General features: G+C 41.9%; 1 protein-coding gene across 3 annotated transcripts in view; it reads right to left on the bottom strand.

The window, feature by feature from the left end:
- Mark1 (microtubule affinity regulating kinase 1) overlaps positions 1-19,389 on the bottom strand; it is a 115,887-nt gene extending 96,498 nt beyond the window's left edge. For all 3 annotated transcript variants that reach the window (XM_055609228.1, XM_055609229.1, XM_055609230.1), the window contains exon 1: positions 19,299-19,389. In XM_055609228.1, coding sequence (XP_055465203.1) covers positions 19,299-19,349 — 51 coding nt within the window. In that variant the 5' untranslated portion in view covers positions 19,350-19,389. The remainder of the gene's footprint in view (positions 1-19,298) is intronic.
- Between the last annotated feature and the right edge of the window lie 100 nt (positions 19,390-19,489).

The raw sequence follows: 19,489 nt of genomic DNA, 5'->3' as shown, positions 1-19,489 counted from the left end.
ATGTATACCACCAGCACTGGAAATGGTGTGAAGATGAAATATGCAGCACTGCAAATTGTAAAAACACCATGCCAATGACGTAAGACAGCAGAGCAGAAACTACAGTGAGAAAGTCAAGCTAAAGAATCTGACAGGAACTCCACAAGGAGAGCAACAGAACAAGATAATTTGAACACAGGGAACTTCCCAGAGACTCATACTCCAACCAAGGACTATCCATGGAGATAACCTAGAACCCGACAATGCAGCCACTTCTGATAAGAACTGATAGACTAAGATCAGAAAGAAGGAGAGGAGGACCTCCCCTATCAGTGGACTTGAGGAGGGGCATGCATGCAGAAAAGGGGGGCGGGTGGGACTGGGAGGGAAGGAGGGAGGGGCTTATGGGGGGGATACAAAATGAATAAAGTGTAATTAATAAAAGTTAAATAAAAAATTTTAAAAAATTGCTATAAAAAAAGAACCTGACACACAGAGCACATGACAGCTGGCAGCTGAGCAACAGCTGTCGTTAACTTTACCTTGAAGAAGTCCTACACTTGATGGACAGCACCTCCTTCCAGGAGCACGGCCCTCTCTCAGAATGTACACTGTGTGCCTTTCCTACATGTATCCCCCATGGACAAGGTTAGGCACAGATCAGACCTTTGCTGGAGACAATGCTGTGTGTCTTCCTATCGCATTGGCCTGGAAGCATTTTCCAAGCCGTCAGTGCTTAACTGTGCTAGCCTCGTCAAGGTGTATGCAGCTTTAATTCCCAGAGTGTTCCTGGAGACACATCAGTGGGGCCTGGTTCAGCCTGCCCACCACACAGTCCCTTTCCTACATACACCCAATCACCAAACTCTTCCTGAGATGTGTTATTTCTACTCCTTTTATTGACAAGAGTCCCCAAAGGGAAATGCAGTTTGGGGATTTCAGCTTGTAGGATTTCAACATTCAGCATTCTAATCTTCGAGGGCTGCACTTTGGGGGTTTAAACTTTAGAGATGTCATTATCCAGGAGTGTCTTTCAGGATTCTGACTGGCATTGTTCCTGGGTTGCTACTAGAGAGCAGTAGAGACTGCTCAGGACCACAGGCCACCTATGTACATACGCTGTAGGCCTCCCATTGAGCCCTGGGGCTCATCTGACAAGTCAGATAAATAACTGGGCATCCACAGCAATGTCTCATGTCACTGGACAGGGTATGTATTAGGCCCTGAGCAGGTTCTGAAGGCACAAGATGCCCAAACCTGTTCCTTATTGGGTCAAAATCCACATCTCCAGTTTCATGGGGAAGTTCTTCATGACCAAGTGATAACATAAGAAGAAATTTAAGCCTTGCTTGCAGCTAATTTCACACAGTACACTGACACCTCCCCACCCCAAAATGTAGACAGGTGGGGCACTGCAGCCACATACTAAGGTGCCATTGTAGAAAAACCATGGGGGCAAAATTATCCAGTGAGCTCAACCTAGAATATTACATTTGCTTGATTGTTTTTCCTACAAACAAACAGAATGTGAAGTATGACTCTACAGGGATGCAGAGACTGGTAGTAATGGCTTTAACAACCACAGACATAGAAGGTTAAAATTGCTTTAAAATTAATCAAAAGCAATTATATGAATAAATGCCCACAAATGAGCACAGTATGTGCACATAACTGTGTCCCATCTACATCAGTTTTCAAAAATAATTCACACCCAGTACACCAGCCACGCTCTCTCTAACCAGCCTTTCTTGACCAGCGCCTCATAAACGAAGCAGCTCAGTAAAAAGAGATGAAGATTGTGTGGATCAGTGACACAGACTAGCATTCACCAGTCATTCTGCAAACAGCATAGAACAACACTGGGATTCCCAGACAGCACCATATGTATCGAGGTGGGGAAACCGTTAGTGACCTGCCTTCTGGCACACTAACCATCACTGCGCTGTGACAGACCTTTCTCTATCCTCATCATTCTGACAGGAACAGACATTTTCTACAGACGAGGACTTGCTTTCCACAGTATTTCTACAGTTCTCCACTGAAAGACACACTGAGTACAACTTCCCATCATGGTGTGTTTTCACAACCACAGCACAGCTTATGAGCGAGAAACGTGCTTTGTGGCAGATGAATCATGAAAATGAGCTCATGTTTGGAGAAATCGCCAGTCTTGCTACATCCCTCAATTTGTAACTGTGATGCCGCTGGCTTGATAAAACACTGGATGGCCTCCTGAAGATTCTGCTACAATGCCAGCTCAGTGACAAACCTTGCAGAGCTGGAACTGCATCTCCAAATCTGTAACTGGCACATACTGTGTGTCCCGAGACCAGCATCCACCAGCACACGGTATTAGGGGCAGCTGCTGTAATGATTCCCCTCACTGGTCAGTACCTGGGTAATCACGGCAGGAGCAGGGAGGGATGCTTCTATCAGATGCCACAGAAATGGTCCACTGAGCTACAGCTGAGCTTTCTCTGTGACAGGGAGTCAACAGGCAGAGGCTCCTGTCTTAGCTAGACTGGCCGTCGAGGGGAAGCAAGCTGCTGTCACAGAACAACTGTACAGTGGGGCCCGTCCTACATGATGGGCTCTGATGGGCCCCTCTTCTGCTCAAAGTCATGAGCTAAGTGATGGAAAACTATATCAGGCCAAGACAAGCAAGTCTTCTGATGGTGCAAACCCCTGAGGAATGGGTTTGCTCACTTCCCCAGACAAGAAACTATAACCATTTGACTATCTGCTGAGGCCAAAGGAAATATGGTCTTAGTAGTAGAAAAAGGTTTACAAATATATCTATGACCACATGACTGACACAGAAACAAGGACTCTAAAATTTAGAGTATCTCTTCCTTATTTTGTTATGAATGTATCTGGATACATATTAGCTAATTCTTTTCTTTCTTTTTTAAAATTCTCCTTCCAATTTACCTATCATCCAAATTAAAGTGTTAACAATAGCACAAAAAGAAAAGAATGATTGACTGAAAACTGAAGATCACCCAAAGATGAGCTTCTTTTTAGGGAAGAATAAGAATGTCTTTTGCTATTTAGGACTGCTGCATCATGGCAAGCAAAATAATCATCATCATCATCATCATCATCATCATCTTGCTATTGTCTTTATTTGCAAGTTAAGTCCAATTTAGAGAAATATCTTGCTTTAAGATGAACCAAGAAACATATGAAATACAAATAAATACTTTCTTACAATAGCCCCCAAACCTTGCTCATCAAGCTATTGTCAGTAAGTCTTAAGGGGTAAAAATATAAACATGATGATTCATAAAGCATAGCAAGAGAAAAACATTAGATTCTAGTACACCACACTATCAAAATTGGCTTTAACCTGCAGTTCCCTGTTTTTACGTCAGGGTCCAGTGAAATCAACGAAGCCTCAGGAGAGATTCTACAGGAGTGTTTAAAGCAGTAATCAATCCAAATACACTTGAACTCAACCCTAAGAACATGATCTTTATGAAGAACATGTAGAGAATGGCAAGGGTGGAGAACACAAGGATTGGGGCGAGGGGAGGACTCCTCATCAGCAAATGATGAGAAGGAAATATGTCCAGAGTCACACACCTTCTAGAAGGATCAGATGGTACCACACACAGAAGTGTTTGCTCTGTAAGGTGTGGGCTCCAACAGGCTCACCCATTCCCACCAAGGACATCCTTGCCACTCAACAACTCTCCTCTTCTGTGGAGTGCTTGAGGTCCCTGCCCCAACCACCTGCAGATGGCTTTCTTATATTCAATGAATGCATCAGCAACCAGAAGCTCCAGTTCATATTACAAATTCAATGTTTTGTTTGTTTCTTTTTGGTACAGAAAGTACTATAAACTCAAGTTGCAAAACAGAACTTTCTCTTCCTTCTCATTTTTCGAAACAGGGTTTCTCTGTATCATCCTAGCTGTTCTTGAACTCCCTCTGTAGACCAGGCTGGCCTTGAGCTCACAGGGTCCACCTGCCTCTGCCTCCCAAGTGCTGGGATTAAAGGCATGCACTACCACCACTCAGCAAAACACATTTTTTTAAAATGAAGATCATTTTTAATAACCCAGAGAGATACAGAGAAATGCTGACATAGTCACATTTCCCAGCCTTTATCACAGTGACTTAATATAATCAGCAGCAGCTAGCAGCTTATACAGTTTCTAAAAGACGCCAGGCACTGTCCAAAGAACAGCTTCTGTGCTCAATCAGGCACAGCTCACAATGCCTCAGGAGGCAGGCTCCGATTCCCCCTATGCCTGTGGCATAAAGAAGTGACTTCACCAGGTTACAGCTCACTAAAGGCAGAGCTGGGATCTGAACCGTGGTCTGGCTTTTACAGACCAAGCAACTACAGAAAGCCATCACTCTGGTCCTCCTCACACACCAGCCTATCGGCAGTGAGTTTTCATTTTAGAGGCTCTCCTCTCCCAGCTACTCCCCTACTCGCCAAATCGTTCCTCTGGGAGGCCTTCACTCACCACAGCCTGCCAGGAGACAGTGAAGTTTATACAACTGAGTCTCCAGAGGAAAAATGAGCACATCTGCCTAAATTAATTCTAAAAATATGGTGTAAATTCCTTTGCAAACTTCCTCGTGCTTTTATTCCCACAGCACCAAAGCGTTACAGCAGATTCATGTCAGAAACTGTAAGGTGTTTTTTCCTTAAATCATTACATTGGTTAACACTATAGCAGTCAAAACTTTATTCTAGGACCTTTAATTCAGTTACATAAAGCTCATCTACCAAATCCAGTAATTAATCAATGTGAACATCATTTTTTAATGACCTGGAATTTTAGTTGGTGACTTTACCTATGTACATGAACACAGGTCTTTATCCAGCATGCCTTGGAAGTTCACACATACGCACACTCTAACCAGAACTTTAAAAGTTAAGTATTGTGTCTAGGGCTGCTGAGATGGTACAGCAGGTTAAAGGCACCTCCTTCCGAGCTTGATGACATGAGTTTAATCCCCAGGCCCCGAATGGCGGAAGCAGAAAACCAACACCCACAAACTGTTCTTCGGCCTCTATTTGTGTGCAGCAACACATGCAGCGCTGCAGTGGCCATCCCATATCAATTTTTTAATGTCCATGTGACAGTCCCTCAGATTTTTAAATCCTTCATTACTTCCAGAAAGCAAGTAGCTATTAACTGCATGCATGTGCTAAGCACTTCCAGCACAGCTGTTCTGTACACAGCACACACGCATGTGTGAAAAGAAGAGGGCATTTTCCTGGTGTATTCTGGAGTTTTCTAAAGCAACAAGGTCAGTTCTGCAAACTGTGGTCACCACTGCTTGATTGCTGTGGCAGTCCTGAGGTCTGGATCTCAAAGAGCACATCATTATATGTAGAGCTGGCCTACAAACATTACATTTCAGTTTGAAAGCCTATCACAGTTTACGTCCACAGCAGAACCAGCAAGGCAAGCAAGGCAGGATTCTGGGGAGAGTGACCACCTCTTGGTCTTTCTCCTTCTTGGAGAAGGGGGTGGATGGGAAGCTGAACCAGCTTTCTGTATTCCATACATTCCTTCTCAGGGTGTCTTTTGGGTACTGGTGCTTCAGAATGTATTAGAAGGCTATGACACCTTCTAATGGAGCTATGTATAAAGTACTGACATAGGATTCTGAGGCTCTGGGTTCCATTGCAAACACTAATTCCTCAGTTTAAACAACTGGCCACTGGAACACACATTCCTTTCTCATTTGTGATATTCAAACAGTTATACATAAAGATCGAGATGGACCAATAACATGGATTAGTACTGTTATTCAGTTATTCACCATTTCTGTGAAGCGTGAAAGATAGTGTTTAAGTATGTGCCAAAATGAGAGGGGCTAAGGGGCTAGTAAGAACCTACAGAGACTTATTGGAGATAAACTAACCAACAACCAATTTGTATCAAGCCTTTGATTCCTATTGCTAGGCTTGGTTACAAAAAGACTGGGAAACTCCTTGAAAAAGCCATGAAGAACAAAGATAAGAGATAGTAAACAGATATTCAACTCAGAAAAAAAGCAGCAAATAATAATCTTCCTCCTTAGGTTGACCGTAGTCAACCTTAGCTAAAACCAGAAAGAATGACAATGTGTCACCAACTTCAGCATGTATTAGCCCTTTTTCTAGCCCACTGGTTCTCAATCTTTGGGGGTCAAAGACCCCCAAGGTTGCCTAAGACCATCAGAAAACACAGATAGTTACATCACAATTCACAACAGTAGCAAAATTACATTTATGAAGTAGCAACAGAAATAATTTTATGTGGTTGGGGGCTACCACACCACAAGGAACTGTATTAGAGGGCTGCAGTATTAGAAAGGCAGAGGACCACTGTCCTAGCTCCTTTATCCCAGCTTATCTTCATCGTAAGTCCAGAGAAACTACCTTCCGGGCACTAAGTAGCCAGTGGCTGCTATGGGTGCCTCTAGCCTTGTCCTAATACACACCACCACAGTGACACCTATTTGGGATTTCATTATGAAATAGGAATCTTCTCTTAACTAAGGGCAAAGAAAAATTTATTCCATTCTGATGTTTCCTAAAACAGCCTTCCCCAGGGAAGAGCACATGAATTGCTTAGCCAATACCAATGGTCAGCCCTGAAAACATACATTCCAGTACCATTATGCAGGTTATATTTAGGAATGTATACACATACATGCATATAGCATATAACAACAATTAATGAAAAAGAGTCCATTAATTTGAAAGAGACCAAGGAGGGGTGTATGGGAGGGTTTGAAGGGAGAACAAGGAAGGGAAAATGATACAACTTTTTTATAATCTCAAAATTAAAAGAAATAATGTTTAAAAAAAACAGAAGACTTTACTCAAAGATTATAGTAATCCTACAACAGGGAAGAGAGGCGATGTTCAACAGGAACATGATGGGTTGAGGAGTCGGAAGATGACTAAGAGGAGATAGCAAAGGAGAGGATGTACTTCTCCATTAGGTATGGAGCAGTGCCTCACTGATGGCTCTGTGAGATCCTGTACTAAGACTGACCATCAGTAGTGGGCAGACACAGAAGGCCTAGCTGAGATGGCTTGGAGAAGCCCAACTACAGTGATCAGAGCTCTGTCACAGATACCAACTCTTCCCAGAGTGTCAAAAGGGTGTCTGTAAAAAGGGGGTAGTAAAAGCTCTCCCTGGATGGCAACAAATCAGTCTGCTGGATTTCAAGTCTGCGGTGTTCTTAAGGCACAGAGGCTCCAAGCCTGCAAGTCTAATCAACTGACCTTCCACTACACCCCCCAAGGTTGGGGCGGCCTCTCTACTCTCTGCCCAATCCTCCCCTCTCTAAATACACGAGGTTCTGCCTCCTGTCTATCCCCTCCTCCCCACCAGTGTGACTTCCACAGAACAGCTTGGCAAGGGAGCCGTCCTCCGCCTTCTCCAGCAGCCTTTGTTTGCTGCTCTCTGTCAGATGACAGGGAGCTGTAACTTTCTACGGCACTTGCTTGCCTCAGTGTCCTGCTCCTTTGGGCTCTCAGTTGCTCCCAGCAGGGCTCGGGTTTCATTGCTTTTGTCTCCTAACTGTTTTCAATTATGATGAAGCAAATAGAAAAGGAAATAGAAGAAAACCTCTTTCAGGCAGTGAAAGCTGCACTTCTAACCCCAGGAGGAAGGCAGCCATGCTCACCGTGTCACCATACCCTTCACCAGCAGGTCATGAAGCTATTGAACAGTGCCTAGGCCGGTTACTCCTTAAAATAAGCTGATGAAGAAAGATGGTCAACAGTCTCACCAGGGGCACTGTGGGGCTCTCCTGTTGTTGGAGGTGTTTCTGGATTTTTACCTCCTTGTCATGTCCAGTTTCCTAATGGCTAACCACTTAAAGCTGAAAAAAGGGAGTGAAGAATGTGGGTTCTTCCTTAATCCTTTTACTCTCAGGACTCCAAACGCTTTATGCATCTCCTGTGCTACCTTCAAACCAGACAATCCCCTGGTATTTTCTATCGCTGTCACTGCTTATGAAAGGACAGTCATCGTTTTTGCCACTCTAGTCTCTGAAGCACTAACTACCATCCTCTGAGGAAAGAAGATGCATATGCAGTCACCATCGGCAAATAAACCAGTACTTTTTGAGTGCATACCTGTAGAATGAGGAAAAGTAGCCTTGGGCCTTAATCTAGAAAACCTCTAGGGGCACATGATAGCTGTTGAGAGATTAGGGATGTGAATCAGGAACTATCTCCCCCTCATAAAGTCATTATATTTATAATAAATGAACAGATTTTGGTTCATCAAACCATTAATATAAAAATATAGAAAATACTAATTTAGGAAATATACAGAAACAACACTGTGCGCAGCCCCAGTTTAATTAGGAAGAAAGAGTCTGACCTAGACCAGGCTAACCTCTGACAAAGGTGACAGCATAACCTGTAAACTTTAGCCCCAGGATCTCAAAACTAAACCATTTAACTATAGATCCACCGACTTCCCAGCTACATCTGAGGTACCTTACAGATTATGTGCACTAGAAAACAGCACAATAAAATGAAGAGTCACAACATCTGAATGGACTGATTTCTACTAGTGCCAGCTTTTCTGTGGTTGGCAAACAATGGGACAGTACACAGCGAAAATGACTCTTGATGTGGTCTAGGTTTAGTGACATGATGCAGAAAACTGAAGGGCGGAGAGCTGTAAGCTTGCTTTATGGCAACACCGGATTTCAGTGGAAAAGCACCTCATAGAAGTGGGCTAAGTAGGCCACCTTATTTCATTACACTTACTTCATTATTATTCAGATTTTAATCCATCTATCAATTTTAAATGTTGGTGAAAAATTTTGCTGGCAAACTTCTACCCTCCTGATGACAAGCAGCAGTTTTTGAAAGCCAATCATTTAGTAACTACAACAAATTTCCAAAAATTATACTTTTGAAAGGATATATCACTCCCTCTAAGGCTCAGGAAAGATAGAGGAAAAGGAAGCAGAAACAATTTAAGAAGCAGAAGATAGGGAGAAGAGCTGTGAAATGTCATGTTCCAGACAGCCATTGCAATCACTGCAACTGTGGTTAGCTGCGCTGAGCCTAGACAAGGCTGGCCCTGTCAACACTGTTAAGGGTAGGGGATGTAAACCCACGGTCACAACGCGGCCCTTGTTAAAACTTAGTGAGTTACCACACAAAATAACATGACTGTGGGAAAGGGTTTTGTAGGGAGAAAAGGAGTTGACGGGTAGGAGGGAGATTAGAGAAGGCAGGAAGTGAGAGTAATCAGAAAGCATTTTTTATATACAAGTCTGAGACTGTCAAAGAACAGATTTAATTTAAAAAACTAGAAATAAAAGATTTGGAAATAAAAATTGTATACATTTTTAAGTATGCAGGTAGAAGAGTCTCAGAAATGACACATTTTAGGTTCATAAAATTACATAAAACTTTTCCAAACCCTCATTCCAGGCTTCTTTCTCTGTAGAAGACTTAAGAAGCAGGGAAGACTCCTGGGGAAACAGGAAACACATACTTTTGAATTATTGTGAAACTGGAAGAGAAACATCCAAGGGCAAAACAAAAACAGACAAACATTCAAAAAGGAAACAAAGAAGGACAGAACAGTAGAAAGTAACCACAGAATACAGAACTGCTCTGGGGTCAAATTCTAAGCCTTGCACCCTTCACATGGATAAGGGCTAAAGCCACTGTCCCGGAATTCCAGGACTGAACAAGAGCCTCTCTGGTCAACAGGCTCCCAGTGGAGCAGACACAGCCCTCTCTTAGGAAGTCGTTCTCTAACTCCCAAGTTTCATACAGATAAAATTAGGCAAACAGGAATTTGTCATAAAAAAAAAAAAGGAGACAGAAAAACAACAACAAAACCAATCAAACAAAAGCAAACCAAAAACAGAAACTCCACAGTAACAGACATTCATGGGTACAAACAATAAATTATACATCCAGGAGCTTCAGATGACAGAATTTCCAGAAAAAGAATGTAAATGCATACATATTAAATGTTTAGGGAAATGAAATTATAAAAATTAAGCAAGGACCAAAAAACTATTTCAAAGACAGAGTACTTTAAAAAAATATCAGATCTCTCAGAAATTACAAATAGAAGTGTTGAGATTCAAACTAGGCTGGTGAGGAAAGAGAAGATTGGGATGAGGGTCAGTGCTCTGACTGGGGACTGGAGGGCTGGGCTTAGATGCTCACAGATATATATGCTATATTGTAGATGTCACTGTGGAAATTAATGAAACATACAGGAAGAGAACAGGAAGAGGGCAAACAAGTCTGACAAAACAATTCAAAATAGCATCAGTCTTTATTACATTATGCAAAGGATCAAATACTCCAATAAAAGACAAAGACCAACTAAGTGCTGTTGATAAGAGCCCTGCTTTTACAAGGACACTTGTCGGGTGAAAGTCAAAAGGTATTCCATTTAAGCAGTAACTGAAAGAGAGCAGTGGTGACCATATTTATATCAGATGAAATAGAATTTAAACTAAAAAAAAAAAATGCCATAAAAGACAAAAAGGACATCACATAGTGACACAAATAAAGAAGATATAACAATCACAAATATATGTATTCAACAGCAGAAGAACTAAATGCATAAAGCAAACATTGACAGAGCCAAAGGCAAAAATAGTCAGCAACACAATGGAAACGGATTTCAATACTCTACATGTAGTAATGGATACAACATCCAGACAGAACATCAATAAGGAAATGAGGACTTGCACAACATCACACCAAATGGACATATCAAAAGCACTGCACAATGAGATGGTGGGCCATACCTATAATCCTGACACTTGGGAGGCTAAGACTGGAAGCTTGCAAGTTTGAGACCAGCCTGGGCTACATGGTGAGACACTGTCTAAAAACCCAACAAGAGAAAAAAGAAAAACACACACCCCAAAGCAGCACAATATATATTCTTAAGTAAACACAGAATATTCTCCACGATAGATAACATTTTAACACACACACAAGCACACATTAAAAATGGATATCATACCGTGTGTTTTTTCCAACTCCAATGACATGAAACCAGAAATAAAGGACACAAGAACTGGACAATATACAAATTTGTTGAAATTAAACACATTCCTCTGGAGAACTCTAATAAACCAATAAATACTCTATTATGAAGACAAAGAAAATCTACACAGATCTACAACTAGTAAGAATCAGTGATTAGAAACCTTCTAGTAAAGAAAGACCAAGAGCAGATGGCTTCACTACTGAAGTCAGCAAATGTTTAAACAAGAACTAACACCTGCCTTTCCCAGCTTTCCCAAAACTGAAGAGGAGAAAGTACTTCCTAACTCATCTATGAATCTGGCATTACACTGATACCAGACTAAAAAAGGCATTCATCAGGCCAACATGCCTAGTGAACATAAACAGACACAAAAGTTCTCAAAACGAGCAAATCCAAACCAATAGCATGTTAAAAGGACCATCTACCATAGCGCCCACCTGAGATTCAAAATCAGTGTAATACACACCATATCAACGCAAGATAAATTAAAATTCCACAATAGTTTCCATAGATACAGATATTATATGTAGACATTACATCAGGCAAGATGCAATACAACACTCAACCAAAGGGGCGCGAGAAAATTATCTCAGTGTAATAAAGACCACCTGTGAAAAGCCCGCAGCTCACATCATGGTTAATGGTAGAACAGAACAAACAAAAAATGTCTTCCAGGATGAGAAGCAATGGCAGATGACCATCCTCACCACTTCTATTCAATACAGTCCTGGAACCTCTTAGGCAAAACAATTCAACAAGAAAAAGAAAAGGTGTTCAAATTAGGAAGGAAGGTGTAAAAATATCTGTTTTTAGATATGACAATCTTATATGCAATCCCCACATGTCTCAAAATGATCTTTTAAAACAATATACAAATCCAAAAGCCTTCCATATGCCAAATCAATACTTACAGACATGCAAGCACGCATGCACACAAACACACACACACACACACACACACATGCACACACACAATCAGATATGTGTCTGTCAATAACAAGGAACTATCTGAAAAAAATTCAGAAACGTGGGCAATTTTTATAATACCAAAAAGAATAAAATATTTTGAAATAAACTTAACCAAAGAAGCAACATATTGCTGAAAGACATTAAAGAAAAAAAAGAAAGACAGCCCATGTTCATAGATTAGAAAAATTAATACTGTCAAAATGTTCAAACTACCTAAATCAACCTATAGATCCATTGTAATCCCTATCAAAATTCAACTGCATGTTTTAGTAGAAACAGAAAAACATTCTAGGACTCATAAAGAACCACAAAAGACTCTAAATATTCCAAACAATCAACAACAAAAGAATAAAACTGGACCTTCATGCTACAATATACATAAAAATAGGTCAAATTAGATTGAAGATTTAACTATAACATTCAAGCTATAGAACTCCTAAGAGAAAATGTCAGAAAAAAAGCTTGGCAATGATTTCCTGAGTGTGACTCCAGCTCAGGCAGCCAAAGTAAAAGTAGATGAGGAAGATGAGAACAAAGACGTGGGAAATAGAGAAAAGAGGACCTAGAGAATGGGAGAAAATATCTGCAAGTCATATATCTCATGCGGTGTTACTATTCCAAATACATTGGGGATTTTCTACATTTCAAGAGCAAAATATGTAAATAACCTGTTTTAGAATATGCACAGGCCTGTAACGGGCATTTTCCCCAAAGATTACAAACAAAGGGCCAACAGGTGTAAGAAAACAGGCTCAACACTGCTAATCATGAAGCAAACACTAGAACCACAAAAAGTACCACTTGTTAGGGTGATTATTGTCATGCAGTGTTTTCTTCGTTTGTTTGCAGTTCTCAGAACTGAGCCCAGGGTCCTGCACGTGCTCTGCAAGTGCTGCTGAATTACATCCCTAGTCAGGATTGCTAATTGTCAAAATGAAAATAAGAGTCGCCAGAAATCTGAGTTGAAGTAGATAAATCAGAATCAGTACACTATTGTAAAAAGTTGGAGTGTCTAAGAAAAACAATATGGAAGTTCCTTTGCAAATTAAGAATATAACAGGACCTGAAGAGGTGGCTCAGTGATTAAGAGCACTGTCTGTTCTTCCAAAGGACCTGGGTTCAACTCTTAGCACCCACATGGCAGCTCACAATTGTCTGTAACTCCAGTTCCAGGTGGTCTGACACCCTCATCACACCAGTGCACATAAAATAAAATTAAATAAATTATGTTTAAAAAGAATATAACAAAATGTAACCAATCAACTCCACTTCTTGTTATTTATGCAAAAGAACTGAAATTAGGGTCTCCAAGAGATATTTTCATTCCAATGTTTCCTGAAACATTTACCCTAGAAGTAGAAACTAAATATCTATCAATAGAGGTCTGGATAAATAGAATACATTATATACTCCCAACACAACATTATTCATTCATAAAAAGAAACATTTTATAATATACTGAAACACAAATGAACCTTATAGACACTATGGAAAATGAAATACACCAATCACAAAATGATAAATGCTATGTGGCTCCATTTTTATGAGTAAAGTATTTTAAATCATCAAAGCAACACTGGTGTTTGCCAGGGACTGGGAGAGGAAAAGAGAGAGCCGCTGCCCAGCAGGCGCAAAGTTTCAGTCAGGCCACATAAAATGACTAGATGTGTGCTCCAGCACACTGTTGACAGGCAACAATACCACACTGCATACCTAAAGACTCACAAAAGCAGATTCTCCCAGGAAAGGTGTTTTTAAACACAATTTAAAAAATCAACAGAAGGGTTGGGAGGCATTTAAATACAATTGAAAGCAGACATACCTAAACATTACAGATTGTACTACAAAGAAACAATGAGCTGGGAAAAAAACATGAATCAGGGTAAAGACATATGGAGGACAGACTGAAAGTTTAGCATGGTTAACCTAATATCAGAGACACTAGAGAGAAAAGGGGTAGCTAAGGCTCGAAGAAACCATGGGGCACATTTCTAAAGTGACGAAAGTTACACGGAGCTTAACAATCAGACAGCTCACCATTTCAAAACACACTAAACTCGTAAGAAAAATGACGATGTGAAAGCATCTAGGGGAGCCAAAATCTAACACAAGCCAATCTGAGTACAAAAAGGAAGACACAGGGGTGCCAGAAGGAAGACGGTGACAAAAATATAGTTGAGAGGCACACAGAAGTTATGAAAACATGAATTCATACATACAAAGAGCAAACACCTAAACACACTACAGTAAAATTCCAATACCAAAAAAGAGAACTTTAAAGAGACAGACACCAGCAGACACGCCACTATGGAAAGAAGAAATCTCACAGCCTAAACAAAGAACTCCCAGGCAATTAAAGAATGCTGGAAGACGGAGAAATAGTATTCCCCAGGGAAGAGTCCTCCAATTGGTATTCAATGCCAGTCCTGAAACTATATAGATACAGTAAGAGAAAATGGTCTGAGCATATTGTATTTTTATATTTGAGCACACACATGCACACACATACAAGCCTGTAACAGTAGCCATGTATGTATATGTATATAACAACAATCAAAAAGAGGGCATGAATTTGAGGGGGTGTGTTTATGGTAGAGGTTGGAGGAAGGAAAGGGAATGGAGAAATTATCTAATAATATTTTCATTTTTAAAAGCTAGCCTGTGAGTTATCAGATGATTTCAGTGTTTTCTGACCCCTTTAAGAAATTAAACCAACAATCTAGAGTTATAGACTAAGAAATGCTGTCTTTCAATAATAAATGCAAGCTATTTTCAGATTTTAAAAAATTACACGCAGATATAGTGACACACACCTTCAACCCCAGCACTCAGGAGGCAGAAGCACTCAGGATCTGAGTTTGAGACCAGCCCGGTCTACATAATGAGTTTCGGGACAGCTGGGCCTACATAGTGAGACCCTGTCTTGATAAAGCAAAACCACAAGAGGCTATCATAAACCAAAAGAACTTACTTTCTCCTTTTGAGACAGTGTCTTGATCTACAGCCCAGGGCAGGCTCAAACTTGGGATACACCTGCCTCAGTCTCCTGAGAGCTGAGATTACAAGCATATGCCACTTATGCCCAGTCTCACCAAAAGAACTTCCAAGGATGCTCATCAGGGTAAAGAAAGTGAGTGAAAGCCTCAGACAGACGCAAGTAATAAGGATTGTTATTTGAAAAATAAGGTGAACCAGCTAATTGTGCACATTGTAGGCTTTCAGAAAACACAAGAAGGCTAACGAGATGGCTAATCCCTGGAATTCACACAGTGGAAGGAAAGAACCCATTCCTGAAAGTTGTCCTCTGACCTCCACACACAAGCCATGGCACTCAGCCACAAACCCTCCAATAAATGCAAACACAAAACAAAACACAAAGATTGAATAATAGCACCAAGATCCGAGAAATAATCACGTTAAAGGCATTTCCTTCCCCAGTGGACTGTCTGCACTCCCACTCTGGAGACATGAGCCTGGACTTCATACATTCACCAGGGGTCAGACATAAAGGACAGCAAGGATGGCTACAGTCATCTCAGGAGTCTTGTCAAGTGCTGCAAGCCACGCCACAAAGGATTTGTAAGTGTTTGATAAAGGGGAAAGGGCAGGGCACTCCAGGCGACTAAGCAGGAAAGGACCAGAAGTAGTTGAGAAAAGTATATCCTGTTATTCCTCTATTAAGGTACATGCGTGTTCATTTTAAATCTCTAAACCCAAACCAAATAAACCTCCTCCTAGAAGCAATAGCAGAGCAGAGTAACAGTTTCAGAGGTCAGAAATCGTCTCTGACCTTGGGCGGGTCATCGGACTCTCTTAAGCCTTCAGCCTTGGGTGGTGTATGAAATGGCTACCCTTACCTCTATCACAATGTGTTCTGATGATAAATGAACTGACTCAAAAGGGAATGTTACAGCGCTGACCTCTTCTATACATTAGTCACTGAACAGGCGAGGACAACACAGAGGAGACAAACCGGGCAGGAAGTGGTTGCTACAGGGCAGGTTCTGGGACTGATGCAGGGAACAGAGCCAGGGCCATGTGAATGTATGCACCCCGCTTTTTTTTCCATCTACAACTAATGATGGTCTGAACAGCCTGCAGCTGGCCACCTCAGTTACTGTAACAGTAGCTTGCCAGAGTTACCACATGAACTTCCAGGCTACTAAAAGACACTCCCGTAAGAGGCTTACTAAAAGCCTTCGAGCCTACCCAAATTCATAATTTTAAGACAGTCCAAGAAATAATCACACTGACTTTTTTCAGGCTGACCTCTAATAAGGAACATAGCATTGTTTTCAACATAGAAAATCAACCAGGACACTGATGAGCCACCAACAGAAATGTCAGAAAAGGTATTCCAAAACACTTATAAAATTGCTTCACTGAAGAATCACATTCAGTGATACATTTTAGCATACTTCCTATATCCACGCTGGAATTATCCAAGAATAACCTGACAATAGAAAAAGAAGAAGAAAATAGAGACAAGTTTTTCAAACATGTTTTTATTTTTCTAGACCTACAACCTGAAATCCAGCACATTTTACAGAGATTACTTTGTATTATGTCTCTTCTACTTCGCTGCAAAGTGTTTACTGCCTTAAGAGCTGATCACTGTCCTGTTACACTCAATCAGTTGAAGTCTATCAACAAGGCACACACAAGCCTTCATCTCAGGAGACTCCTGGAAGATTACACGGAATGTTCCCAAAGAACAATTCTTTCCCTGCTGTACACATTGGTGGATGAGACAGCCGGTCACAGCATTCCTTCTCGGAAGTTTAAATCTTGAACACACATCAATGATATTGCAAAAGATTAGATACTATATATTCCAAGGACACAAAATCCAAGTATGGCACATGCATGCTGTCTATATACATATATATATGAATATATTATTAAGAAATGTTTCTTACCTGCAAATAACAATATAATACTGATTTTTTTTAAAAAAATACTGTATTTGTTTATTTTCATTTCTACGGGTAATAGTGTTTTTGGCTATTGGCTATCAAAAAGACTTAGCAGTCATATGAAACAGACATCTTTTCATAGATATTTTTAGAAATATGTCATGTGTGGATATACTTAAAAATCAAACAAGTGCACCTTTTGGCCACCATACTGGCATTAATACATGCACTGAAAAGCAAGACTGTTCCTCTATTTCACTGACAAGAGGTAAGGAACATGAATAATGCCATTTAGGACTTCAGCGGTCATTTAACAGCCTCCAGTGGTGTCCCCGTCCATAAACGCCGGGAGCACTTACAAGCCAACTCAGCCCTAGCTACACCGTCTTCTACCATACACGATTTGGGATTGCACTTATCTCTTCTGTCAGCTCTTAGTGGGGAAAGGCCTTGTCTTAAGCCCTGCTGCACTCCCTTTCAGCTCACAAGCAGAGTTAAGAGCATACTCACTGATTAATTAACAGCTATAGCACAGTAGGTATTTTCCACGGCAATGAGGAGATAATTAGGATGTAGATAAAGCAAGCTAAATGGAGAGACGGTTGTGTAGCAGAGTAGAAGCAAGACTGTGCAGAGGCTCTGCACGAACACGCTCAGAAACAAAGCAGATGAGTTTACTCGGCACAACCATTCTCAGAAGGTATAACACAATTTACAATGCCATCATTGCTGTTCTTTTGTTCTTACATGTGAAGCTGTGTGTGGTACAATTCCTTGTTGCCTATTTCTTTAATGCCATCTCATGTCTGTGTGAAAAGCCCTATCCACCCAAGCCTGAAAACCCAACACAAAATCAAACAACGTGCTTCTCCTCGGTAAACGCACACAGAATTCTGCTAATAAAAACAAAGGTCAATGTCTGTCTGACCTGTTTGACTTTTCATTCTCACTCTTGAGTGACAGGATTTTATTTTTAATAACAATTCTTTGGCTTTAAAAATCTATTGCCACCCAATTTTTTCTTCCAACCTCCTTTAACGTCTCAATGAAAATTATGCAATTCCATTTCTCAAACAACAGTTACGGTGCAAATTAAGCTGTAATGTGTGGTGGTGACAGCCTTGTGTCTTTATCATCTTAAATGTATGACACAGGGACAAAGCACACCCGCACATCTTCCTAGTTCTTCTAACAATGGTCTTGGTAGAAAGAATTTCTTTTTCCTTCAAATAAATATATCAAAATTCTGCAAACCTCTACTCTCTAGATAAAACACCATGTTTATGCCTCACACGGCGCTTCAAAAAGTGAGCTTGCCTCTTACCCCTCCCTTATCTTTTGTCTCACAACACCAAAGCACTTCAGTATTTTTACTTTACCACCCTTATGAAGTCACTGGTACGTTAAGCACTGGAGGGCTGATGAGGTAAGTACATGAGCAGAGAGGTCTGGACGACCGGCTAGCTCCTTCAAACTTGTCAGCAATCATACCAGACCCTCTGGAGCCTCGGGGCACCTTTATAGGTCACGAGGATTTTAAAACAACAGTGACAGTGAGCCACCTTTCCTGCACACACATGAACACAATCCCACTTTTCAGAAGTGAAATTACAGTTGGCCTTGTTCTCTTAGTTTTTAAGAGTTCAAGTACCCCGAACACGTCAATCTTGTTTTAAAATAACAATAATAATACAAAGTCCTGGGGGCAATTTGATCAGACACGGAAAAATCCTCCTTTCAAAGAAATGCACCCTGTGACACTTTCAAGGAGGAGAGGTACTTAAAACCTGTCCCTGAGTCATAAACACTGAATTGAGGAAGAGAAGTCAGTTGGCTTCCTGGAGCTTTAAAACATTTTCTCTCGCACCCGGGGGCTACAGGAGCTGTAAGTGAAATTCTTCCACTCTTCACTACTAAGAGTATTGCAGTGACATAAAGTCACACACGCACACACACACCCTCTACTTCACTGCCTTCTTCATCCCTAAGGTGCCCATGCCTCCCCACCCCGCCCCAGCTTGGACCTGATGTTACAAAAAGCAAAGTCATGGGGCAATGCGGGGGGTAGGGTGGGGGGGTGTATGTTTGCAAAAGGCTCAAAGATCCAGAAAAGCAAAGGGCTAAAGATCCCAGGACAGCCCCGGTGGATGAGGCTTGGCTGGCTCGTAGGCTGCCGCCGAGCATCCATTCAACTCGGGTGTGGAGGGGGTCCCAGAATGCTGGGGTCGGCACGAAGGCACCCGGGATGCCACCCTGTGCCCTTCCATCATCTCCCGGTCCCCTGGGCAGGGCCACCTCTGAGCAGAAGGCAGCCCGGCCTCCCCGCGTGGGGATGGGCAGGACGGGGTGGGGGGTCAGGCCGGGCTCGTCCAGGTGGCCGCGCCGGAGGAGGCTGGGGGTGGGGGGGACGACTCACGTTCTCCGTGTCCCGCTCGTTCACCGTGGGCAATGGCGTCCGCGCCGACATCTTGCGCGGGCGGCGGGGTCGGGCCGGGGGTCCGGCGGGGTCGCGGGCCGCTGAGGGCTTCGGCGAGGGCGGGCGGGAGGGCGGGCGCGCGGGAGCGAGCGAGCAGGCCGCGCCGGGGAGCGCGCGGCTCCCGCAGGCCG

This window comes from Psammomys obesus, unplaced genomic scaffold, assembly GCF_907164565.1.
Source record: "Psammomys obesus unplaced genomic scaffold, mPsaObe1.curated_primary_1811, whole genome shotgun sequence".
Taxonomy (NCBI): domain Eukaryota; kingdom Metazoa; phylum Chordata; class Mammalia; order Rodentia; family Muridae; genus Psammomys; species Psammomys obesus.
This window is presented reverse-complemented; position numbering and strand designations above follow the sequence as displayed.